The sequence below is a fragment of the Microcaecilia unicolor genome, chromosome 6 (genome assembly GCF_901765095.1).
Source record: "Microcaecilia unicolor chromosome 6, aMicUni1.1, whole genome shotgun sequence".
In the NCBI taxonomy this organism is placed as follows: domain Eukaryota; kingdom Metazoa; phylum Chordata; class Amphibia; order Gymnophiona; family Siphonopidae; genus Microcaecilia; species Microcaecilia unicolor.
Window position 1 is genome coordinate 135,599,046 of NC_044036.1, and position 27,815 is coordinate 135,626,860.

Genomic DNA, 27,815 nt, shown 5'->3' on the forward strand with positions numbered 1-27,815 from the left:
GATGAGTCTGAGAAACTGAAGCAAACCTTTGTAAACCTGGAAGATGTAATGGGGCAATTTTGACAAACTGAAGAGTAGCAAATCGCCTGGACCAAATGGTATACATCCTAGAGTACTGACAGAATAGAAAAATGAACTTGCAGAGCTATTGTTAGCCATTGTTTAAAAAGAGTTCTAGATAGAAATAAATGAAAACAAAGAAAAGAAAATAAGATGACACATTTTTTATTGGACTAACTTAAAGTTTTTGATTATCTTTCGAAAGCACTATTGCGCCTGGATGCATCTGGTACGATCTGCTGCTGATTTCGAGATGTTATTAGAAGGACAATTTGGGATATTTATTTTCTACTAAAAAGAATACTGGTTTGACCCCTGAGGCAGGTGATTTTCCATGTCAAAACACGGCCCCTGTCAGGTCCATTTCATTAAAGATTGTTCCATTCTTCCCAGCCTTGGAGGCCCTTATCTGCTTTTTTTTTGCTGTCTTGCTTTGTGTACTTTAGGATCCTCTCTTTTGCTATTTCATCCAGAATTTACAGCAGGTTTGCTCCTCCATTATGTCTACCTCTATGTGGTGTTCATGTAAAATGCAGGATTTGGAGTCTCAAGTAACCGCTCGTACTGTAAAGACTGCCTCAGTGGATAAAATTGTCACAGGCTTAAAATCCTCTCAGGATTTATTGATACAAGATTAAGGAAAGTTGAGAATTTGGAGAACATGCAAAGGGGGTTTCAATTTACAATTTTTTGAATGTTCCTCAAACCAGGCTAACTCCAGTGAAAGACCTGATCTACCTTTAAAAAAAAAAAAATCAAAAGTATTGAAATTTCCAGAAGCAGCTTTGCCCCTATTACAAAGAATTTTGTATGTGAATTCTGCCAGAAAAGGAGTGGACTGAGTCCCCCGCGGAGTTAAATATTTCTGAGATTTTGGAATCATCACAGAAAAATCTGCGGGCCCTGTTTACTAAGCAGCGCTAAGGGCGTGCGTTTTAGCGCACGCTAAACGATAAAGACACCCATAGGAATATATGAGCGTCTCTAGCGTTTAGATCATGCTAATTTTAAGCGTGCAATAAAAACACTAGCGCGTCTTAGTAAACAGGGACCCTGTGTATTCTAGAACTACATTACTGGTTACATTTGTTTTCCATCAAGTCTGAGATTATATTTTAAATCTGCAGATACTTCATTTATGTGTGAGAAAGTGCAGGTGTTTCCCGATGTCCCCAGATGGATGCAAGTTAGACGGAAGAGCTACAATCCGCTGTAATTGGTTTAGAAGCCATTTAGATTTCCTTGTAAATGTTGCATTGTTTATCAGAATGTTCACTACATTTTCTATGAACCATCTCAATAGAGGTTTTTTTTTCCTAAAGGGAAGGGTACAAGTTTAGTTTGACCCTTAGGTGCACTAGCGATTTTAGCGCATGCAAAAAATTAGCATGCGCTGTGTAGGCACCCAAAGGAATATTGTGGACACCTAACACGCTTTAGTAAACAGTGCCCTTAGTTTTGGTTCTAGGGACGATTATCAAGTCTAATTGATTATGCGAGGGGATTATTTCTTACCCAACTTCTTATAACTTTTATTTTATTTTCCACCTTTCCATGGATTTACTGTTCTTTCTTGTGGACTATATATCAAGCTTTACTATTTTCTTTGGTTGTATTCTGAATTTACGGTCAAAGTGTGAATATGTCTTTGATGTATATTGAAATGCAAATTAAAAACAAAAATCGCAAGAGGACCTTATGAGACTGGGCATCCAAATGGCAGGTGACGCCACATTGAGCCTGCAAAGAGGTGGGAAAATGTGGGATACAAATGCAATAAATAAATAAATGTGAGCGAGTGCAAAGTGATGCATGTGGGAAAGAGGAACCCAAACTATAGCTACGTAATGCAAGGTTCCACATTAGGAGTCACCGACTGGTAAAAGGATCTAGGCATCATTGTTGATGATACGTTGAAACCCTCTGCTCAATGTGCGGTGGTGGCTAAGAAAGCAAATAGAATGTTAGGTATTATTAAGAAAGGAATGGAAAACAAAAATGAGAATGTTATAATGCCTTCGTATTCCTCTGCAATGCCAGGGTGTCTCTTCCCATCAACCCTGAAACATATGAATTGTACCCTTGTCTGCTTCTTAACATCCACTGGCTACACTGCTCCATTGGGAAGGGAAGGACTGACCTGCTTGGGATGGGAGAGAGGGTGAGGAGAAAGGGTACCTCTATCCCTCGGCTTCTCATGCCTCAGATCTAGCTCCTTGTAAACTACTGAAGGAAAAAGAGTCTGAAATGCCAGTGATCCCCTCTGAATGGTAATCTGAATAATGAGAATGTCAGTAACCTTTGCTTGCTAGGGTACCAGTCCTTTCTGCTAATACTCACATTAAAAGCCCTCAGCAACTGCATTAATTCCACTTTAAAGAGAGTCTCCTAATCCTGGATCCCTGAACAGTTCAAGAATTTAAAAGCCTGGTGTAAAAAAAAAACAAAAAAAGGATTAAATCAGCCTTTTCAGAGAAAAATGACAAAGAGAAAGTCAGATTTTCCCTTGATGTATGACAACTATGACAGTGTTCAAAGAGACCTTAGATCCTAAGACTTGACACAATTAAATTCCATCATAATGCCGCCCTCTGGATGAAAGAGCCATCCACTGGTTTTTCATTAAGGAAACATGGCACTGAACAGACCGTGAGCCAGACTGGTTCTCATTCGGCCAACCAGTGCCAGAAGAACGGTGATGGTGGTGCTCAGATAACACAGGAAGATAGGTGGAGAAACTTGGGTGTTGATCAATAGTAACAACTATGTGAAAACACTCTTCTACTCGGGAGGAGGAAGCAAAAAAGCCAACCTCATCCCTGCCCCCCCTCCCCCAAGCTCCCTAACTGCTGATGCTGTATGGTAGAAATGGTTGGTTAGGTTAAGGCCTGGTCATCCACCCTATGCTTCTTATGGGCTATGGAAGCTGGGACAAGTACAAATCTGGAAAGGGGCACCAGAGAACTGCAAAAGAACACTCACGGCACTGGACATTACACTTCCTCCATTAACGTGGCACAGAGTAGGTCTGAAGCAGGCTTCAGTAGGTCTGGAGACACAGGAGTTGGCAGAGCCTAACAGGAATAAATCAACAGCCTCAGCATGTGCTGTTTCCATTAAGCTGACCCTGCTAACTTATCTGTGTAAAATGTGGGGGAACTTTGGAAATAAACCTCAAGGCAGCTAGGGAAGCTGATGTGAACAACCGAATTCTTTCTTCTTATACAACCATGTTAGTCAGAAAATCACCGACACCACAGTTGTGAGTTTACCACAGGTCAGGTATGTTAAGAGGCTGATTCATCAAGACTCTTCCCCCCACAGGCACAAAATGAGACTCAGGCCCTAAATGTTTAAACATGGGCACAAAATGAGAATAAATTAGAATCAGTGGCTTTAAAACAATATTTCAAAGCATAACATCAAGGTGCAGCCATTTGCCAGTAGAGATGGGTAAAGGTAGCTGTTGAACAGACTGATAATGGTCTCTTCAAGGTCATTCAAATGACTTAATTTAAGCTGTCGACAGCGCAAAACATTGTGGGTTACAGGTTACAATGCCAACGTCAACTCACTTTACTAAGAAACACAATGGGATTAATGGGGAGGAGAAGGGGGGAGGGGGGGAGATGATGTCAAAATGTGCTTCCTTCATTGTATATATCCATCTCTATATATATAGAGAGAGAGCGAGGTAGAGATAGATAATCTAAAATTCAAATAAGAGATCCAATCATCATGGTTTTACAAATTTAGAATTTAAAAAAAAAACTGTTGATTTTACTGTCACTACACCAGAACACCTCAATATACATCTCCAGGGCCCTCCTTCCCACGTCACTCTCGTTCCTGAAATTCTTTACTCGTTAGGCATGGAGCATTTAAATTATAGCATATCTTTAAACAAAACTATCATTCTTTTGCACTAAACAACGTTGAAATGAAACATGGCACAAAACGTCAACGAAATATCTAAGCATTTTCTTCACTTTGCAGTCTCTCTGTTCAATATTCATTTCATTGTTCAAAATATTTAAAACACTTTTTCAACTTCCTTTTTTGTTAACTTTTTTTTTTGTTTTTACTTAAAAACCCTATTTCATGTAAATTGTGCAAATACAGCAGTAACACTAGTGGCAGAAGGCCAGAGAGACGGGGGACCAGAGGAGGGGGATGTTCGAGTACAGGAAGAAGAAAAATTGGCTTAGAAGTTAGTGCAGTCCTGTCAAGCCTTTGTCATGTGATCTAGGGGGGTGTCACATGACCATGGGGATCCAGTCATGCTTCTCTGTCCGTTGTAGATGCTGCATGGACTTCTTTGTAACCTCCTTTCTGCCGATTTCAGTCCTTGACAACCGTTCTATTGTGTTTCCGGCATCACTGCTTGAGCCGTTTCTGTATTGGTTCTTTTTTTCTCTTTTTACATAGATACCTTTATTGTTTGTTTTGAAGGTTTTGAACATTGACAGACCAAGCGCTGTGGTGCTGCCCTTGCAGACGGCTTCTTGTTCTTTTCTCTCTTGGGATGCTCCGACAGGGAGTTGCCTCACTTTTCAGCTGCTCAAAGCCATGGTGTCAATGACCTGTTCCAGTTTACTCCGTAGCCTCTGCCTCCGGGCCTGTTCGTCTTTCTCCAAAGCAGCTAAAATCTGCCAAAGGGAGGGAGGAAGGAAGACACAAAGCACCGTAAGAAAACAAGAAAGAAACAACTGAATGGTTTAGTTTCTGTGTGTACTGCAGCTTACAGTATCAAAGGTGGGGATACATATTCACGGATAATTTTAGAGAGTATTTTCACAGACATATCAGCAAGTACGTGCATTTGCCCCAATCCTAGATGAAGTTATCCCTCCCCTGCCCCCTCCATTACCCCCCTTGCAGTGAGAGTTACCTTTCCACTGTCCTGTTGATTCTCCTCACTCCCGCCACTCCCTAACTTTTGTGTCCTTCCTTGGTTAATTAATTATAATTATATGTTAGTTCTTTATTTACATTTGTATTATTTTTCCCATATAATCCTACTCACGTCCTGTCTCCATCCTCCCATTTCATAAGAACATAAGAGTAGCCACACTGGATCAGACCAACGGTCCATCTAGCCCAGTATCTTATTTCCAACAGTGGCCAATCCAGGTCACAAGTACCTGGCAGAAACCCAAAGAGTAGAAACATCCCATGCCACCAATCCCAGGGCAAGCAGACTTCCCCATGTCTGTCTCAACTTTCAACCCCAATCAATTTTGATTTCTAAACCACTTAGATAATTGTTTATTTGCAGTTTATTAAATAAAATTGAACTGTGAACTGAACCAGAGCTGCCAATGGGGGGGGGGGAGGGGTGACCTATGCCCTGCCCACAACTCCGCCCAGCCCCCCCCCCCCCCCCCCACAACACCAGCTGTAGCCATTCCTTCCATTGGCAGTAGGAGAGGCCTTCTCAAACATCATTTCCTTCTGTCGCAGGATCAGCAGGAGCAGGAGATGGTGTTTGAGGAAGGCCCCTCTTGATGTCACTGGAAGGGGCGGCCACTCAACGGGAGATCCCGGCTCCTTGGCAGGAGTGCGGGAGATGAACTGCTGAAATCGGGAGACTTGGCAGGCCTGCTGAACTGTGAATTAAGTAGCCTTTTATAAATACCAACCAGCGTGAAAGTGTGTACAGGGATGGAATTTAGGTGAAGCGTGCATGCATGAGAATAGATTATAAAATAAAGTCATCTATACATGTGAACATTTAAACCTGCTCTAATGTAGTGGAGAAGTCCACACCTGCATTGTTGATACAATGTTTGCCACTTACGCTAGTATGTTATAAATCAGAGCTTATCCAAATTCAGTCCTCACGGGCCACAAAGAGACCAGATCTTCTCGATATCCCTAATGAATATGAACGAGAGTGATTTCTATGCAATGGAGGTAGTGGGCATGCAGATCTCTCTCATGCATATTCATTAGGGATATCCTGAAAGAGTGGCCCATTTGCAGCCCTCAAGGATTGACACCTATGTTTACTAAGAGGGGCGCTATGAGTGCATTAGTGTTACGCGCGTTAAATGTTAACGCGCCCACAGAAACTTGTAGGCGCATTAGCGTTTAACATGCCTTAAATTTACAGGCACGTTAAAAACGCTAACGCACCTTAGTAAACATACCCCTGAATTTGGACAAGCCTGTTATAAAGACAAGCGGGTCCCTAACTCAAAACTGGCACCTGAAAATGCACTTACACTCAGGGGCGTAGCTAGGTGGAGCCACGGGGGCATGGGCCCCCACAGATTTAGTCCTGGCCCCCTCCACTTTCGAACTCCCCGCTGACCCTCCCCTACCACTTTCGAACCCCCACCGCCGCCGCAAGGTACCTTGCGGCAGCGGTGGAGGTTCGAAAGTGTCGGGGGAAGGTTGGCAGGCTAAAATGTGCCCTCCCACCTTGGGCTCTGTCCCCTCTCCCGCCGAGGTCTGGCTACGCCCCCTGCTTACACTAATGCCCCCTTATAAACTTACCCTCTCGGTATTTATATGGCAGAGTATTTTATAACAAATCATGGCTAGAAGAGATCAGAACGGAGGGAATTATCCCTCAATGCACAGCTTCTGATGGCAGCAGAGTTGGATCAGGCAGGAAGCTTGTGCAATGCTTACTACACTGTACCTGTATTTGGCTAACATCCTAAATGTATCCGGAGAGAACAATAGAAGACACAAAGACGAAAACTGGGTAAACAGGCCATGTGCTTCCAATGTTTTCCAGCTCTGGGATACACACGTTCCAGCTATAAAATCATTTAGCAAATATCCTCCTACAGATCATCAGGTTAACCCTCCACAGGCACTAGACAAGATAAACAGCTTATTAAAACCCAACTGACAAATTCAGCAAAATAATCTTTCATCACACAAAAGACAAGATACTGGTCCTTCCTCCTAGACAGACACACACACACACACACACACACACACACACACATCATGTCCTTAGTACAGAGAGGTTGCATTAAACAGGTTCCACTCTCACCCTTTCATTTTCTTCTACGGCTAACCTGCTCCCATGGCTCTGTTGCTAAGCAACAAGTGGTGGTTAAATTTTATTCTTTTGATAAAGGCAGCAATTTGACCAAACAGTAGAGCATAAAACCCACAGAGATCCAGGCTGCCTAAGTAACTCTGTATAAGTGGAGAGCTCTGTAATTATGCAGGGTGCATGCACACACAATGCTGAAAATGCCAGACACCGGCATTTCAGCATCAAGATCTCATTTCTCCGAACATGCCAGCGTCTCAGCCTCGGACAAAGTACAGATGCTTTTCCTAGAGCCTCCCATCAGACGGGGTCTTTAGAGAAACACAGAAAAGTGCACAGAGACTGGTGGGAAGGGGGTAGGGGACAATGAAACCTTAACGTGGTGTAACCCTTTTGGGTAAGTCTATAAAATAGATGCTTATATGCCTATTGCACAAGTAGATTGAAATAATGAAATATGTGTGTATATTTATTTATTTTGAAATATTTAATATACTGCCTTTCAAACAAAGGTACATCAAAGAGAATTACAATAAAGGCACAATTCAAAAAAAAAAAAATACAAAGCAACATCAAACTCAAACAAGACATAAATAGGAAAGGTATGAGGCTAGCACAATAATTAATACCTTCAGACTATGATATCTAACAGAAAACTCAAGAGACAAAATTGGAAGGGATAAACAACAACTAATACACTCATCATCCTGAAGCTCCAGTGTCAGGTCAATCAAACCAAAGTACATGAGAGATTACGTAAAAAACTCCAGTGCCCCAACAGACTAAAAACAAACCACTCAGTGTATTACCTAACTCGCCTAAATAACCAAATTTTATAGGCTTTTAAGCCTTGAACTACTCGAAGAATTGCCTTAAACAGCCAAGTTTTCAAGGCTTTTTTTGAACCCTACAGATGACGTTTCCAGTCTCAAATCCAACAGCAAAGAATTGAAATATATGTGCCTATGTGTGTAGATATGTGCAAATGCCAAAAGCCCACCTAGGAGCTATGCCGTAAATACTGGGGGATCATACATAGTCCCCCTAATTGTACAAAAAGCACTAAAAAATGTGCTCACCTTTTTGCATTTTAATTGAATAACAAGCTAATTAACGCTAATAATTGGCTTTTTAACAAGCAAGTGTTGGCACTAATTAGATTTAATGGACATATCCGTGCCTAAAATTTACACGCCATCAGAAAAAGGAGGCACGGAAATGGGAGGGCAATGGGCAGATCGGGCGTGACTTTTAATTACGTGTGCAATTATAGAATAAGGGGGGCTCCACGCCTGAATATAGACAGGTGAATTTCTACCGTGTTTTTGTTGGTGCAAATTGCTAACTTTAGGCGTGATTTATAAAATACCACTATGCACATATTTTGGGGAGAGGGAATTTATATTCTCCCCCAATGTGGAGGTGGAGTTTGTGTGAAACATGTGTGGGACTCCACATGCATTACTGTGTGTTGGGCGTGCATTTTCAGCATTTGGTGCAAACAGACCAGCTCTGTGGATGGGGTTAAATGCATACGCACATATATTCTCAATTATCCAAAGAAAAGTAACCTCTATTTTCCCTCTCAGAACTGGTTCCTAAATAAAGCCGCACAGTTACAGAATTGCACAGAGGCGTCAGAATGGGAGGAACCACAGGTGTCGTGGCACCAGCAAAATGTTGAGCACATCCAGCATGTCTCTCCTTTCCTGAAGCAGCTCCTCCTGCTCGTTACCTTTATCAGCTGGAAGCAGAGTACAGTCTAAAACAGGAACATGCACGGCCGGGCCCTCCGTGGAACCTCTTCTGGTCCTGAGAACCCTATGACGCATCTCCCCCCCTCCCCCCAAAGGAAGCATACGTCAGGGTGTCTCATAGCTGCACCGGAGTGCATGTGTGGGTGGGTCTGTCACCAGAAAAAACACCACAACTTTTTCTGGTTATTGTTTGCTAATAATAGTGCGTCTGTTTGCACATAGACTGCAACTCTTAATGACATTGCTTTCATAACGACAAACCCAAATAAAACAAAAATTCCCGTAAACATGGAAAACGACAAGAAATGACAATTCTCCGTCTGCCTATCTGCACCAAAATCTGGAACTCTCTACCATAGGACTTAAAATGCATGAACAACTACCTAACATTCTGAAAACATAAGAAAGCTCATCTCTTCATGAATTTCCTTTCCGATTAAATTATATAGCCAAGGAGATCCCAGCCACCACACTCCAGCACATGATCAAAGACTCAACTGAACCAAGCTTACGCCGACTCTCACAACCTTGATACCTGTATATTTAAGTTAATTGTAAACCATATCGAACTTACCACTAGGTTGGAAAATGTGGGGTTCAAATGCATAAATAAATAAATAAAATTAAATAATAGACAGAAACAAAGTTCACCGTATTCAAACAGGCTTTTTCCAGCACTCCCAGAAACAGAACAAGCCCTAGAAACACAACTGCCACCAACAAGGGATCAAACTAGCCCCCTTTCAAATACAGCTGAAGAATTATTTTGTTTTGCAGCCCCCAAAAAAACAATGCCAACTTTCTGAAAGTACAGTGTTGAACCAGATTCCAAGTTCTCCGCGTATAAGTTTTGTTTGTGTCAAAAGATTCACAACCCGCCTCTTGTTTTATTCATGACCTTTTTATCTTACAGCACATTTGAAAGCGGCACTGGTAAAAGAAGCCGGTGACGGTGAACGAAAGCTAACTGCCTGTCACAGGCTAGAAGGAGCCAGAGCGGTGATTACAGAGATGGAAATACACAGATGTAAATAAATTATGATTTCTATTCACAGTCAATGACAACACATTATTTCACCAAACAACGAGAAAGATTATTCTCTCTCGTTGTGCAGCAAACAGGAAGCAGTCTTGCTCTTCGTAATTGTGTTAAATGAACAAAAGCAAACAAAAAGAGCAGCTGCAATTTATTAATCCCCTTAGGAATACGGAAAGGCAAGCCTAAGAGCCGCAGAAAGTGCAAACCAGCGCACTGCTTTAGGGACGAGGAAGAGAGGGATAGCCTGCATTTTTCTAGTGAATGTGATTATCACAAAAGGTGCCCGACTGAGAACACTGGAACCAACGAAAAGGGTACAGCACCTAATCCCTCTCCACACCTTTAAGATCACCTCAAAGGACACAAGAACATAGAACATATGAGTTGCCCAACTGGGTCAGACCAAAGGTCCATCTAACCCAGTATCCTGTTTCCAGTAACAGCCAATCCAGGTCACAGATACCTTGTATAGCCTCAAAAGGTAGCAAGACTCTATGCCACTTATCCCAAGGGATAAGCAGTGGCTTTCCCCAGGTTTATGGACTTTTACTCCAGGAATGTGGCCAAACTTTTTTTTAACTCAGCCAGATAGTAACATAGTAGATGACGACAGAGAAAGACCTACATGGTCCATACAGTCTGCCCAACAAGATAACTCATATGTGCTACTTTTTGTGTATACCTGACCTTGATTAGTATCTGCCATTTTCACGGCACAGACCGTAGAAGTCTGCCCAGCACTAGCCCCGCCTCCCAACCACCAGCCCCCCCCCCCCCCCCGCCACCCAATCTCCGCTAAGCTTCTGAGGATCCATTCCTTCTGAACAGGATTCCTTTATGTTTAGCCCATGCATTTTTGAATTCCGTTACCGTTTTCATCTCCACCACCTCCCGGAATTCCCAGAATTCAAAAGATGAACTGTTTTTGCTGTGGCAGTGAGTTCCAGAGCTTATCCATGCGTTGAGTAATTCAGTCTGCATTGCCTGGGCAACCTTTAGAGACTCTGAGTGTCAACAACAGTATCGATTAATGCCCAACCAACGGCAATTTTAAGTCCTGAAAATGATGTCAATGGCCAGCAGGTAGGGATGAAGCCTTGACCATTGGTGCCAACAGCTGTCCTAAATTATCTTTTCTCAAGTATTACCATCTCTCCTGGTGTCTGAATGCTTAGTTTTTTTTACATGATATAACAATGTTACCAAAGAGAAATGAACACATAGCTAATGATACCATGGCATTTCTGAATGAACCCCTCACTCTATAACAAAGAACAGTATATTAAACGGTCCTTGGCTATGGGGTACTACACCATTGTGATGAAGGAACACAACCAGGTTTACATCTTCCGAGTTCACTGGTGTATTGGAATATCAATGCACAAAAGCATCACTGTTGTAACAAATGTGCAATCTTCACAGGAGACTCAGCAATGTCTCCACTTTTAACAACATACAGAGATCGCCAGTTTTCTCATTTTACTTGTTAATTGATAAACCACAGAAGAGGAACAGGAGATATATGAATGTTATTTGATTTGTTTGCATTATAGTTTTATGTGAAATGTTTACACATAACCCACTTGGAAACTGGGATAAGTGGCTATAAATCCATTCGATGATTATATAGCTTGCAAAATGATCTGGTCTATCCCGTGCCTACTGGCTAGATCCTAAGCACCTGTTATTATCAGTGATAAGAAATCACACCAGTTCCTGGGAAATGTGAACTAGGCCTCGACTACCCTCACATGTAAAAAGTTCTTCCCCATATTTAAATCTCTCCTGCCATAAATTAAGCAAATTTTGTTTGTTCTTTCATTGGAGGAGGTACAATGGTTGATGTCTTTTCTATATTCCCAGAATTCTAGGGGCAATGTTTCTGAGTACGGAAACACCAAATTCTTCACTAAAGGAAGGAGGTTGGGGGTGGGGGGGAATGTAAAAGAGTCTGAGAATCTCAGAATGTCAACTGATGAGTTTTTAACTCTTTTACAATTTGGGCACTGAGGAAGATTAGCGATTGATAAGCCTTAGGGGGAACATGTCCAGAAATGTGTGTGACTCATTTAGGTGGGGTAAGGAAGCTGCTAGCCAAGAGTTAGTATATCTGACTGAAGCAGAGAAACCCCTGCTGTTGGAAGGAAGCTGTTGCCCGAGTGGCCCTACACCAAGGAACAATGTTTTTAGAGTTCGACATTCAACGGAACTTAAGTGGTTGCCAACAGGTGCTAATCCGTTTCCGTATACAGTTCAAGCTCCTCTTATTAACCTATAAGTGCATTTACTCTGCTGCCCCTCACTAACTCTCCACCCTCATCTCTCCCTACACTCCTTCCCAGGAACGCCGTTCACTAGGCAAATCTCTCCTAATTGCACCCTTCTCCTCCATCGCTAACTCCAGACTCCGTTCCTTTTATCTCGCTGCACCTTATGCCTGGAATATTCCTGAGCCATTACGTCAAGCTCCATCGTTGGCCGCCTTCAAATCCGGGCTAAAGGCCTACCTGTTTGATGCTGCTTTTAATTCCTAACTTGTGACCTGCTCGTAACCTTTATCTTGTCTTCCTCTCTTCAATAGTCCCTTTCCCCTATGTGTCCTATCTGTCTGTCCTACCCTTATCTCTTATTTGTCCTGTCTGTTTGTCCTGATTTAGATTGTAAGCTCTTTTGAGCAGGGACTGTCTTTTCTTCATGTTCAATTGTGAAGCACTGCGTGCGACTGGTAGCGCTATAGAAATGATTTGTAGTAGTAGTAATTATGTACATGCTTTGTTTTAAAACTTCCTGGCACAAATATGCTTAAGTTTTAGCCATGTAAGACCCCGTAAGGGCAATGTGGTAACATGGGTGTAATGGAGGCAACTGAGCCTCTACAGAAACATCCAAAGGAATAATAGTAAACTAAAAATCTTTATTGCCACAGGCTGGCTGTCTTGCAATTAAAGTCTCTTGTGGATCAGTGAAAAGTCTTCCCCAGGTTGGCATTTGTCTAGGCTCAATCCCAGTAAGCAATATCTCAAAGAGAGCATACAGTTTCAGGCCTAACTCTGGCCTGGATCTACAGAATCAGGACTCTTAGGGAAAAGACTGTTCCTGACTTAGCAGTCTTCTATTTTCTTACATACATGTAGTGGACATCTGTGCAGACGGACAGTTCCCTTCTTCTCTGGACCCATCTGCAGTCCTTCCTGGGATTTCCTGGAGAACCCTTCCTCCCTGTTCTGGGCTTCCCTGTTCTGTTCCCACTCTAGATATTTAACTTTTTCTCTGCCTGAGCCCCACCTTCCTGGCTAAGCAGGTCAGCTCTGCCTCTCTTAAGGTGGCCCAATAAGGGAGTGCAATTAAGGAAACCCAGGCTTAATCCAGCACTTCATCACAGGTAAACTTCTGCATTTAAAACTGGGGCAAGAGAAGGGCTTAATGTTTTCCATAGAAGAGTATAACCTTATCCCTGCAATACCACTGCAGAAATAGCAGGGATTAGGTTATACAGATAATGTATCCATATATATTTATCTGTGTATTTTCAGTGATCACTGAAAATGTGGATAAATTTTCCATTTAAATTTACGTGGTTATTTCCCAGCTGACTATAATACCTTTGATCTTACACTTGAAAGGCTGTGAAAGGGAGGGTGCACAGAGCCACATCAAGATTTAAGCTAGCATGGTTCATAACTAAGAAGTCTTGTTTAAAACCTGAAAGAGAGAGTCATTGTACAATTGTTGTAATGTATGTAGAATCCTAGAGGGCTTATTTTCTAATGTTGGATAGCCCTCCAATTTGCAGAGTTAACTTAGACTAAGAAAGTCAAGCACCGTTGGGAGTTCACACTCAGAGATAAATGGACACCTACAACCCCTTGTCCAAGATCAAAAATTCCAGCTCATGGGGCATAATTCGGTAAGAAAGCTCCTATGTCAGGCACCTATTGTATAAAGGAAGTAGGTGCTTCATTTCTTCTACAGGTGAAATATGTGCTTATGATTTAGGTCTTTCACCAGCTCTTACATCATCCACAGAGCTAGTGAAAGACCTCACACCTAAATGCTGGAGATAACGTTGCATAACTTATAATATTGCACAACTTAAGTATGTAAGTGGAAGTCCCACTCAGCCCTACCTCTAAAATCTGTGCTATGTAATATATGTGCATATTTACAGATTAGTGTTTAGGCGGAATTCACTTCTGTGTGTCCATACCAGGGGCGTAGCCAGACTTTGGCGGGAGGGGGGTCCAGAGTCCAAGGTGAGGGGGCACATTTTAGCCCCCCCGCCGACCCCCCCGCCGCCATTGCCGACACACCCCCCCGCCATTGCCGACCCCTCCTCCCGCCGCCACCACCACCACCACCACCAACAACAACTTTGACTCCCCCCCCCCCCCCACCGTCAACCATCCCCCGCCATTGCCGTCGCATACCTTTGCTGGCTGGGGACCCCAACCCCCTTCAGCTGAGGTCCTCTTCTTCCTTCGTTCTGTTTCTGAGTCTGACGTCCTGCACGTGCTGGATGTCAGACTCACAGAAACAGAACGAAGCCTTGCAAATCGCAAGGCTTCGTTCTGTTTCTGTTCCTGAGTCTGACGTCCTGACATCAGACTCAGAAACAGAACGAAGGAAGAAGAGGACCTCGGCTGGCGGAGGTTGGGGTCCCCTGCCAGCAAAGGTAGGCAATGGCGGGTTGACGGCGGGAGGAGGGGGTCGAGAGGGTCATCGGCAGGGGGGTCCAGGCCCAAATCTACGGGAGCCCAGGCCCCCGTGGCCCCACGTACCTATGCCCCTGGTCCATACATATATGTGCATATACCATTGTCGTGATCATTTACACTCAGCATACATGTTTGCACTAACTTTATAAAATTACCCCCATATAAGGCTGGATTCAGTAAATGAAGCAGAAAATTAGGTTAAAAAAAAGAAGGAAAAAGTCCAAACCTCACGGATGTGTAGACAACAGCAAAAAAGTGAGGCAAAGAAAACGAGGATATCCAAAGTTTGGTGTGCAGGACCTTTTAGTCAACTGTACTGGACAAAGACACTTAGCTACTGGGAAGCCTGATGGTGTTTCACATGCAAATAGCAATTTACCACTGTAAAAGTGTCTTTGTCCAATACAGTTGACTAAAAGGCACCACATTTTACCAACACAAGCTACAGGTCTCTTAACCCCTGAAGCAGGCTCACATGCCAAAACACGGCCATGCCGGGTCCTAGGTGTGTTAATTTTGTGACTATATTAAAGGTCCTACACACTGAGCTTTGGACAGCCTTATTTTATTTGCCTCATTTGTTTTTAAAATTTTTAATATTTTTCTGTTGCAGACAATTAGGTGTCAGGAAAAATATACACTGAGCACTATTTTGGGCTGGGCACAGTCCCCAAATTCTATAACACTGCGAGTAAATTTCTGGAATGCTCCTGACCTGTTGGGTTGCCCATGAGAGGATTTGCGCGTGGATCCTTACAGAATCATGTGTAGCCAGATCCATGCGCAAATCCAAATTAGAACCAATTAATGTCAATAATTGACTGCTAATAGCCAATTACTGACTGTTAATGGCTTGTTAACTAATTTATTTGCACATAGATCTCAGGATCACATGCAATTTTGGGCACCCCAATCTGGGCACCATTTATAGAACCTCCAGGGGCGCTAATCAATTTTGTTGCTTTGCCCTGGATTTCTTCCAACTTCCCCTGGTCCTTACTAGGAGGCTCTCAACTGGCCAATACATTCCAACAGGAACATATCAATATTGTGAACTCTTAGGCTTCAAGATTCATATCGATCGATAGTGGGGTAGGAAGGTAACATAATTTAGATTTCCAGAAAGGTTATCAGTTGTTTTTTTTTTCCTCTGACAACCCCGCTTCTTAAAGCTTTGCCTGCCCCCAGTGTGTCAAACTCTACAAAGATGACGCTTTCCCCTGAGAAAGAGGGTTTTCCAAGTACCTCGTCTCTATACTTGGTGATATATGAGTAAATCTCGTGCAGGGCACTCAGGCTGTTGAACTGGCTTAGATGTAACCGTGACTGCTCTGCCAGGTAGGCGCTCATATCCTGGTCACTGATTGGCTGCATTTTTGCGATATCGGCGTAATACCTAGAGTGAGCAGAAAGAGAAAAGAAAAATGATGAATATTAGGCACTGGAATGGCATCATGTTTAGAGACAGGTTGGCTTCCCTGGAAGGAAATTTTCCTGAAACCAGTAAGGAAGTAAATTTAAACAATAGGTTTCAATCTAAAGAAAATGCATATGAATTGCAATACAATATAGTAATTTCAATGTACACATTGTAGGATTGTGAACACACATCCATTAAAATACAAATTGTATAAACAAACACATACTGCTCTTCACTTGGCTGAGTCTATTCGTTGCCTAGAACAATTCAGCTCTGTTTTGACTCAGAACCCAATAGGTTATAGGTCTTGTTTAGTTTTGTTTCTTAAAATTTGCTCTACCACCTACACAAGCCATATCAAAGCAGCTCATGAAAACAAAACATAGTCGAGTCTAACAAAGAAAAGGCAAAAAGAAAACAAAGAAAACCGGATTGCCAGCGAGGAGAAATTAAAGAGAGAGAGAACCAAAGAGAAGGAAATAGCAATAAAGACTCTACTGCACCAGCCCCAGCTCAACCCTCATCTCCAAAAGCAAGGGTGAAAAGTCACGTAGTCAGACACACTTTAAAATTCGCATCTGAAGGCTCAAACTAAACAAAATACCAGGGTAAATATTGAGCTGTCAGTGGCTTTATTCCCAAATATTCAATGCCGGGTCACATCCGGATACTGGCACTGAATATCCGGGTTTATGGGGTTCAGTACAATATTAACTGCATAAGTGACACCATATAAAGATAGGATTGACTTTTATATGGTCTGATTTAACAGATAAACTTAGACAGTTTAATGAGTGGAGAGGAACGGGTAGATGTGAATCACTTGTTTACTTTTTCCCAAAATACTAGGACTAGGTGGCACGCAATGAAGCTACAAAGTAGTAAATTTAAAACGAACCGGAGAAAATATTTCTTCACTCAACGTGTAATTAAACTCTGGAATTCGCTGCCAGAGAATGTGGTAAAAGCAGTTAGCTTAGCAGGGTTTAAAAGAAAATTCCATAAGCCATTATTAAAATGACTTGGGAAAATCCACTGCTTATTTCTAGGATAAGCAGAATAAAATGTATTGTACTGTTTTGGGATCTTGCCAGGTCTTGTGACCTGGATTGGCCACTGTTGGAAACAGGATGCTGGGCTTGATGGACCTTCAGTCTGTCCCAGTATGGCAATACTTATGTGCTTATATGTCAGCACTTAACTGCATCAGTGACCGCCCCCCCCCCCCCCCCCCACTCCAGACCACCCACAAAATAGCTGGCTTTGAGTTTAACCATCAGTAGCACTAATCGGTTATCAGAACATACCCCTGAACAAGTGATTTAACCAGTCAGGAGCTGTTTCTGGCAGGCTAAATCGCTTTGAACATTGACCCCACTATGGCCAGTTATATCTGGTCTTGGGAGCAACTTAGGGGTCGTTTTACAAAGCCCCGGTAAAAAGTGTCAGAAGGGGCGGGATGGTTCAGAGAGAAAGCCCCACCCGGTGCAGGCTGCAGGCACCCTATTAATGCTGCCGGCGTTGCCCAGGCAAAAACTGGAGGCTATTTTAAGGCAAGGGGGAGAGAGGAAATTGTTACAGTTTTGAAGGGCCGGGAAGGAAATGTAGAGATGCAGCGGGAGGGAGGAAAGGAGGGACTGACAACACACAAATCTTGAATGGATATGTCACTGGTTAGTGCCGCTGAACATCGCCACTAGCCAGTCATCTAACTGTCTAGATTAGGGGCGGGCCAGGGGTGGAGCACTCACTTAGCTGGTTAGCGGCCATTTTCAGTCCACTAACTGGCTAAGTAACCACATAAAGCTAGGAGAGCGAAAAAGCTGCCCCAACTTTATGTGCTAACATTAACCGAGCACCAGTCTGAACATTGACTGGTGCCAGATTAACTTCTAGGTGACCGCTGATACCTGGCTATTCAATGCCAGGAAGTTACTTCAGGCGGCTACTGTAAAGGGCAGAGATGGATGCCGGCAGCGGCAGGGCAGCGTATGGGAATTGCTGCCACTGCTGGGCTTGGAAAGTCACCGTGACCAGGTAAAACGCCGCAAAGCCACCCCCAAGATGCCGCTCCTAAAGCGTGCCGCCCGAGGCCCCGCCTCAGGTGGCCTAATGGTCAGGCTGCCCCTGCTAGTTAGTATGTGATGATCTTTGTACAGGGCTGGCTCAACGAGGGACACTCACCTTTCCACCCAGCTTTTGTAGTTGGGGATATCCTTTGCGTAGAGCAGTTTGTTGGAGGGCGAGTCTTTGCCTAGCTTGTGCTCCGATGTCGAACAGGAATCCATGAAGGTCTGGGCCACCACAGACAGGCAGGCGTCAGTAATACTGTTCTTGTGAATGTCAAACACGAACTGGGGGTTCTTAATCACATTCACCCAAAAACGCAGAGGTAGACTGAAAAAGACAACCCCCAAGAAGAAACCCAGAATGAGATCAATGTGCTAAGAAAGACAAGGCCCAGATCAGCCCAAATTATTAAATGGGGGTTATTAACAAAACCCTGCCAAGACCCTCTGCAACTGTAATAATAAGAGTTCACCTTCATAATCGTGCAACAAATTTCTGAGTGTAATCCAAGTATTTCCCAGGAGGTGAGGTTTAATAAATCATGACTGCAGAATGTAGAAAATCCATCATAAAAATAGAACATGACAGCAGATAAAGACTGTACAGCCCTCCCAGTCTCCCTCTCCCTCAGAAATCCTCAGATCCCTGCTTTCCTGAATTTAGCAGTACGGGAGCCATGTTAGGCCCATTTAAAGGTAATAAATATAAATAAAACAAAGGAAAAAAAAAAAAAGGAAAATAAGATGATACTTTTTGATTGGACTAACTTAATACATTTTTTGAGAAGCTTTCAAAAGTAGGCCTCACTTCTACAGATCTGAAGAAGGCCCTGACTTTGAAAACTTGTCAACAAATGTATTGTTAGTCCAATCAAAAAGGTTCTCACCTTATTTTCCTTCTTGTTGTTTTACTTTTTTTTATTTCTATTTATTCTTGAATATAGATACTGCCCTTATCTCCATCAAATACAGTAAGAGACTGTTCCATACATCCACAACCTTTCCATTAAAGAAATTTTCTTCGATTACTCCTGCGTCTGTCCCTTCACTCTTATCCAATGCTCCCTTGTTCTTGAGCTTCTTTCAGATGAGTCTCACTTCCTTTGCATTTATCCCACGGAGGTATTTAAACATCTCTATCATATTGTTCACCTTTACCTTTCTTCCGAAGTATACATATTTGGGGATGAACAGTCAGCTGGTGGTGGTCAGTGTTTTCTCAGCTGACACCAGCATTATCTCTAGATAATGTCAGAGGATGTGTTTGTTAACAGTGGTTGGTGTATCTGGGTTTAAAAAAGTTTTGGACAAGTTCCTGGAGGAGAAATTCATAGTTTGCTATCGAAATAGACATGGGGGAAGCCACTGCTTGCTCTGAGATCGGTAGCATGAAATGTTGTTGCTCTTTGAGACTCTGCATGGAATGTTGCTACTCTTGGGGATTTCACATGGAATGTTGCTACTCTTGAGAATTCCGCATGGAATGCTGCTACTCTTTGGGACTCCGCATGGAATGTTGCTACTCTTGGGGTTTTTGCATAGAATGCTGCTACTGTTGGGGATTCCGCATGGAATGTTGCTACTCTTGGGGATTTCACATGGAATGTTGCTACTCTTGGGAATTCCGCATGGAATGCTGCTACTCTTTGGGACTCCGCATGGAATGTTGCTACTCTTGGGGTTTCCACACGGAATGCTGCTACTCTTGGGGTTTTTGCATAGAACGCTGCTACTGTTGGGGATTCCGCATGGAATGCGGATGCTCTTTGGGATTCCACATGGAATGTTGCTACTCTAGGGGATTTTGCATGGAATGCTGCTACTCTTGGGGATTCCGCATGGAATGTTGCTACTCTTGGGAATTCCGCATGGAATGTTGCTACTCTTGGGGATTCCGTATGGAATACTGATACTCTTTGGGATTCCACATGGAATGTCGCTACTCTTGGGGATTTTGCATGGAATGTTGCTACTCTTTGGGCTTCATGCATGCTCAATTTCATTAAAACGAATGTGTACGTGACAAGAGGGGAACAGCAGGGCAGGCAATGTGATGGAGACCAGTGCTGGACAAAGGGGGACCCTCGGCAACCAAGATATATGAGGCGGCAGTGGAGGCCATGGTGTGTTGGGGAGGCAGGCTAAAATGTGCCCCCCTTTTGGGCTCTGGCCCCCCTCCCAGGTTGAGGTCTGCCAAGAAATACCCAGATTATCAGCAGAAATCAGTATTTGCATAATTAGTCCAGTTGTATGAGCCCTGCTAAGCAGGCAAAATGCAGAAATTCAGCAACACTCACTGTGCATCTGCATCATAACACAAGTGTGATCCCCAGAGAGGAGGGGAACAGTGTGATTATTCTCCCATGATAACTACACTGCCATGCAAGTGCTCATCTGACTAAAGCCCAGGGGTCCATGAAACAAGACACAAAAGGCCTAATATTCAAAGAATTTATGCTCCTAAATTGGTCTCTGAAAATTTACTAGGGTTTAGTGCATAAATTTATGCTCAAATTTTTACTAACTCCCTAATTCTATACAATTGGGTATTATTTATTGGCTTAACTTGGTATTAATTGGTGTTAATTAGCACCAATTGGGAGTTGCATGCACAACTAACCTTAATACTGTTCTAGAAGCCGTGCACACAGTTTTGGCCATATGCAACTTCAAAAGGGTCAGGGCGGGCCTCTGGGTTACACACACAGGTTATGAAATACTAGGGATTACGGGGGAGATTCTATATATGGTGCCTGGAAAATCCGCATGGAAATTATTTTTGCCTAAGTGTATTCTATAATATTTAGGCGTGGTATATAGAATGCGCTTAGTTGACATCCCAGCACCTAAAACTACACACCTCCATTTACACCAGTGAAAACATGGCGTACATCCCTGCATGTAGATTTACACGGACTTGGCCATATTCTATAGCAATGTGTGAAAATTTAGGAATGCCTATTTCCCCACCCATAGCCACACCCCATTTGAACTGCGCATTTTAAGAATTTAGGTGCAGTTCATTCCAGCATACGCTTAAGTGAGTTATGCACGTAAATTCTAATTATTGCCAATTAGTGCTCATTATTGTTTAAGTGCTGTTAGCAATGTTTATTGGCTTGTTAAGCCAATGTTATGGAATACGCTTAGATTTAGGCTCCTTAAGTCACTTCACTGGCTTCCGATCAGGTACCGCATACAGTTCAAGCTTCTCCTACTAACCTACAAATGCACTCGATCTGCAGCCCCTCCTTACCTCTCTACCCTCATCTCCCCTTACGTTCCTACCCGTAACCTCCGCTCTCAAGACAAATCCCTCCTTTCAGTACCCTTCTCCACCATGCCAACTGTAGGCTTCGCCCTTTCTGCCTCGCCTCACCCCATGCTTGGCACAAACTCCCTGAGCCCATACGCCAGGCCCCCTCCCTGCCCATCTTCAAATCATTGCTCAAAGCCCTCCTCTTCAATGTTGCCTTCAGCACCTAATCACTACACCTCTACTCAGGAAATCTAGACTGCCCCAACTTCACATTTCGTCCTTTAGATTGTAAGCTCCTTTGAGGAGGGACCGTCCTTCTTTGTTCATTTGTACAGCGCTGCGTAACCCTAGTAGTGCTCTAGAAATGTTAAGTAGTAGTAGTGTATATATATATATATATATATATATATATATATATATATATAGTAGATGACAGCAGAGAAAGACCTGCACGGTGCATCCAGTCTGCCCAACAAGATAAACTCATATGTGCTACCTTTTGTGTATACCTGACCTTGATTAGTATTGGGGGGAATGTCCTTGAGACAGCTCGCTTCTGAGCGAAACATGCATGTCGGACAGTAAAACCCCTGGGTCCGATCTAAAACATAAGTTAAATAATACAATACAGTATAAAAATCTAAAAAATTGAGAAATATAATTAAGTGAACCAATGAAGAGGTGGGTGCTGTTTGCATTGCCATAAAAAAAATCTTGTTGGCGATGAACACCGCTGAGGTCACTATAAAATGTGTTAATGAAAGTGAAAAATGTTTTTCTGAAGAATGCTTATGTGAAATTTTCTTATTGAAGAATTCCAATATCTGAGTCTAGTTGGGTACCTGAGAATTATATACTGTGCATAACTGCGGTACCTTATACGAATTTGTTTTAAATAAGCCACTAATTGAGTAGTATATTTGATTAGTATCTGCCATCCTCACGGCACAGACCGTAGAAGTCTGCCCAGTACTAGCCCCGCCTCCCAACCACCAGCCCCCCCCCCCCCCCCGGCTCTGCCACCCAATCTCCGCTAAACTTCTGAGGATCCCTTTCTTCTGAACAGAAGTTTAGCGGAGATTGGGTGGCAGAGCCGGTTGGGGGGGGGGGGGGGGGGGCTGGTGGTTGGGAGGCGGGGTATATAATCTAGGTATAGAATCCGGGGGGTATGCATTCTAACTGCCAGCACTTACACCACAATTTGATATAATAAAATAACTTGTGCCTAAGGTTAGGGGCCATTGTTCCCTCTGAGCTGAGCAGGAGTCCTCCACCTGCAGTCCTGCCAGTGGGGGGTGCTGTTTCACTATCACATTTTCAATAGTGAAGGCCATGCAAGCTCTGTAGGATTCCAGGGAACCCATCTGTCCCTGGTGATTGAAAATGCAATATTGAAGTACTGCCCCCACCCCCCCACCCCCGCTGGCAGTGAGGCAGTTACAGGACCTCCTGCTCAGCTTAGTGGGAACAGGGTAGTTCTATAATGATAGTTTCTGTTGGAACTGCCGTTATAAAAGTCACGCTCAGCACGCACCATCTTGGCACCTAAATTTCAGCACCATTTAAGGAATTTACCCCTTAACGCCTAAATTTAGGTGTATACTGGGTGGCAACAGAGATGGATTTAGGAGTTTAGAACTGATTTTCAACTCTAGGGTTCACATTTCTACGCAAATGAATGGCATATCTAAATTTATAAGTAAACTAAAAGAAGCATTTTCAACTGAAAACTTTGGCTTATAAGTTTGGCTGACAATAAAGCACAGTTTTAGTAGGAGCCCAGCTTTTTTTTTTTTTTAATATCAGGGTCAAAGATCTTGTCTGGGTCAGCAGAGAACCCACATTCAAGGAGGCTTCCTAAATTCTAACTGTGTTCTTTGGCCTCCATGTGTTGGGTCTCTCTGCAGAACAGGGGAAGGGCCTGGCTTCCAAAGATGAATTTCCATACAAAAAAACACCCATCCCGCTGCCTTATAATAGAGTCAGTGAAGAGAACACAAAAATAAATTAACTCTACTGAGGGATTAGCACCTAGAGATATCTGGAATCATTAGTATTCAAGAATTAACATCCCCAGACCCTTTGGAATTCAGTCTTTTCCCCCTCCATAATTCTTTAATATACAAAGCAAAGTTATAAATCAGTCCAAGTGTTCTGGAGAACTCACATCTCCATTTAAGAAAGAAATTGTTTTCTTCCGTTTTCTCCCCTGCTAATTGACTGCAGTTACTCAAGTATATAAAAGCAATTTGGCTGCCACATTATGAATGTCAGATACAGGGATGTACCCCAAGCTTGGAAAACCAGAGGAACACAGGCAACCAGGCTGAACAATTTAAAGGAGAATGCCAAAGGGCATCGCTGCCTTTCGTCTGCAGTTTTGAATCTGGGGGAAGGAAGCGGCGGATGGTTTCTGGCATCTGGATGTTCTGGGTGAGGAGACATTTCAACAGCAGTCGCTAATGTCTGCAGAGAGTCTCTCACTGTAAACCCAAACACAGCCATCATGGCTGGGCTTCCCAGAACGTGGGGTACTCTTACAAGTGTACCTCACGCGCCAACCTAATGCAATCAGACAAGAGGAAAATGAAATTTGTCAGAAATACAGAGCCAAAATATATGTGATGTGTATTCAGTTTGCAGCTTCATTTTGGAAAGTTTTATGTGCATAAAGAATGTACACTAAATCAAGTTTATATGCACACAACCTTCAAATTAATGCACTTGGAGTAGAGGCGTAGCCTAATGGTTAGTGCAGCAGCCTGAGAACTAGTTTTGATTCCCACTGCAGCTCCTTGTGACTCTGGGCAAGTCACTCAAGCCTCCGTTGCTCCAATACCTGCATATAATATGTAAACCGCTTTGATTGTAATCACAGGAAGGCAGTATATCAAATCCCACCCCCTTCCCCCCATTTACAGGTGTTAAAATGTTTTTGTTTGTGTCAATCACATTTTATACGTATTAATTTCTAGAAGAAACCAAAATAATATTCAAAAATTAGCCACAAAATCCAAACATGATCTAAAAATGAGCCAAAAATTTCCATGCATAGTCGTACCAAACAGGAAGACCATTCAAATGATTGAATTAACAGACTCCTCTAGCAAGTACCTGTACTCTATACCCACAATTTCTCTCTCCTGCTCTTTCTATCACCAAGAAAGCTCTTCTGGTTGGCCTAGTGGCTCAAATGGTATTTCCACCCCATAAGGTTCCAGATTTAATCCTTACATATATAGCACGCCTGGAGATCCACACTGAAATACAAGCGTATTATGTAAAAATGCACGTAACTTAATTGGCTTAACAAGCCAATCAGCATTGATAACAGCACTTAACAAGCAAGAATAAGCACTAATTGGCAATAATTAGAATTTACGCGCACAGTTTGTTAAGCATATTCTGTAACGCAGTGCGCTAACTTCTAACATGCACAGAAAAGGGTGTGGTTATGGGTGGAGAAATGGGCATTTCGTAGGCATTCCAAAATGTAAACACATAGTTACAGAATATGGCCCAGTGTGCCTAAATCTATATGCCAGGATTTATGCCATGTTTTCATTGCTGTAAATGGATGTGCGTAGTTTTAGGCGCTGGGATATCAACTAAGTGTATTCTACATACCGTGCCTAAATTTAGGCACCACTTATAGAATAATACTTAGTCAAAAATGTTTTCCATGTGGATTTTTTAGGCACCGTATATAGAATTCCCCCCATAAGGGCTTCTGCTCCCTGGCTGAATGAAAAATGTCATAAAGGTGGTGTTCACACCCGTAGGGGATGGGACACTTAGAAATACTACTACTTATCATTGCTACAGGGTTATCAGGTCTTGAAGAACGTCAGTCCTCCTGGCCCCAGACATGGGAAGCCACTGCTGTCCCTGGGATTGATAGCATGGAATCTTGCTACTCTTTGGGATTCCGGAATGTTTATACGCTTTGGGATTCCGGAATGTTACCACTGTTTGGGTTTCTGAAAGGTACTGTGACCTGGATTGGCCACTGTTGGAAACTGGATACTGGACCATTGTTCTGACCCAGTATGGCTATTCTTATGTTCTTATTTAAGTGGTGTACAGGTGGGGAGGGGTAGACCTAAAATAGGGGTAAAATTCCTGCCAGGTCAAGATAACTGATCTCTTGAAACACCTCATACAAACTGTAGCAATGCAGTCAGTTCATAGATCATATCTTCACTGCTTTAAAAATCAAGGTTAATGAACAAGTTACAGTTGATATCATTTACTAGATAACATTAAAGCATTTCTGCTTAGCTTCAGAGTTGCTGTCTGAACTGACCCGATGAAAGGACTATGTATAATTATTAAAAGTTAGCTTAATAAAGAGTCACATTTAGTACTGATGTATTACAAACACAGAACATAATGGCAGATAACAACCATGCGGCCTCTCCAGTCTGCCCATCTGACTTTTATTTCTAAATATTTACCACTGCAGCCATGTTCGTTTCTTCTGTGTTTCATATATAGTAACATAGTAGATGACAGCAGAAAAAGACCTGCATGGTCCACCCAGTCTGCCCAACAAGATAACTCACATGTGTCATTTTTTGTGTATACCTTACCTTGAGATTTGTACCTGTCTCTTTCAGGGCACAGACTGTATAAATCTGTCCAGCACTATCCCCGCCCCCCACCACTGGCTCTGGCACAGACCATATAAGTCTGCCTAGCACTATCCCCACCTCCCAACCACCAGCCCTGCCTCCCACCGCCGGCTAAGCTTCTGGGGATCCCTTCCTTCTGAGGAGGATTCCTTTATGTTTATCCCACGCATGTTTGAATTCTGTTACCGTTTTCCTCTCCACCACCTCCCGCGGGAGGGCATTCCAAGCATCCACCACTCTCTCCGTGAAAAAATACTTCCTGATGTTTTTCTTGAGTCTGCCCCCCTTCAATCTCATTAGGGTAAATTTCAAAGCCACGCCTGAAAATGCCTCATTCAGTTCTGCAAGTAGTCTGTCTTCCATAACACAAGTACTTAAAACCAGACTGTGAGGATGCACTTCCAGAGGGCTGTTTAGGTCAAGAGAAGGAAGTGGATTATTCATTTACGATCGCCGGATAAAATAAAAAAAGTAAGCAAAGGGTATTCAGGTCTGTGTTCTGCCTTGACAGCCACCAACTCAGAAAATTGCAGAAAAACAATTTGGTATTATTATTATTACAAGCAATATGACTTCCATCACCAAAATTAAGCATGACAGACCTGCAACATCCAACCCATTATAATCCCATCCTGCCACTTCTCTCTGAATTACCAGTTACTCTTCCAGGTGTGCCTGACATCGTAATCCGTGATCTGATGCTTGTCCGCTTGCTCGTCAAGAAAATCAAACATGTACTTGATGGCAAGAGGCAGGGCACTGCCGCGGTGAGCGGTGCTGAAGATTGTTTCAAACAGGTCATCAACAAACTTCTGTAATGTGCCCTGGTGGGAAAAAAAAAAACAGACAGGGGAGAAATGTGGTCAGAGTCTTGGAAGCAGGAAGGAGAGGGGGGGGGGGGGGGGGGGGGTTCACATCTTCCACAGAAATAGAAGCAAAAAAGGCCAAGGGTGGAAGAATACCAAATCCAAATGACCAGTCCAAACAAGGGAATAAGAGCTTCAGAATAAGTTTATTGAAGCTCTTATTCCCTTGTTTGGTCATTTGGATGTGGTATTCTTCCACCCTTGTTCTTTTTTTACATTCTCAGTAAAATCAGAAAAGGAAAAAAAGTTAGTACCTCAATGCTCACCTGATCCTACTTCAGGATAAGGAACCAAAGTAACAGGGAATGAATCTCCCCATTAGGATCTGGTCCTTAGTGACCTGCATTAGCCACTATGGGAGACAGGAGGCCGGGGAAGCAGGGGCGTAGCCACGGGTGGGCCTGGATGGGCCCAGGCCCACCCACTTTTGCTACAGGCCCGCCCCGCCCGCGACAGCCCCCTGCACTGACCTGAAGCACGTTCTCCCTCCAATCCAGCACTGACGATCATAGCCAGCCTTCTACCACGTCCAGCAGGAAGTTGCAGAGTAGGCGGGACGCGCCTGAGAAGAAGCTCAGACGACACGCACTGGACGTGGTAGAAGGCTGGCTATGATCGCCGGTGCTGGATTGGAGGGAGAACGCGCTTCAGGTCAGTACAGGGGGCGGTTGCGGGTGGACACAAAATGTGGTGGCGGCGGGCGGGCGGTGGACAGTGGAGAGGAAAGAGGTCTGTGCCCATCCAGTCCACCTCCAGGCTCACCCAAAAATTAATCGCTGGCTACGCTACTGCGGGGAAGACACTTTTTATACCCTCACACATATGCACCACCTTTCCTCAATAGTCATGGAAATTAATCTGCCTATTAGTGCAAACAAAAGGAAGTAGTGGAGACAGGGATTTAACACTCAGGTCAATGAAATCTACTCATGATTCACATTTCAAATATCTCCCTATTTAGGATATCGAACACTGCAT

At 43.2% G+C, this 27,815-nt stretch overlaps 1 protein-coding gene across 2 annotated transcripts in view; it reads right to left on the reverse strand.

Moving 5' to 3' along the window:
- Positions 1 to 2,033: 2,033 nt before the first annotated feature.
- PLXNA1 (plexin A1) overlaps positions 2,034 to 27,815 on the reverse strand; it is a 551,734-nt gene continuing 525,952 nt past the window's right edge. For both annotated transcript variants that reach the window (XM_030205992.1, XM_030205991.1), the window contains 4 exons: positions 26,626 to 26,795; positions 18,194 to 18,406; positions 15,835 to 15,985; positions 2,034 to 4,709 (listed from right to left, as the gene is read on the reverse strand). In XM_030205992.1, the coding sequence (XP_030061852.1) occupies positions 4,614 to 4,709; positions 15,835 to 15,985; positions 18,194 to 18,406; positions 26,626 to 26,795 (630 nt within the window). In that variant the 3' untranslated portion in view covers positions 2,034 to 4,613. The remainder of the gene's footprint in view (positions 4,710 to 15,834; positions 15,986 to 18,193; positions 18,407 to 26,625; positions 26,796 to 27,815) is intronic.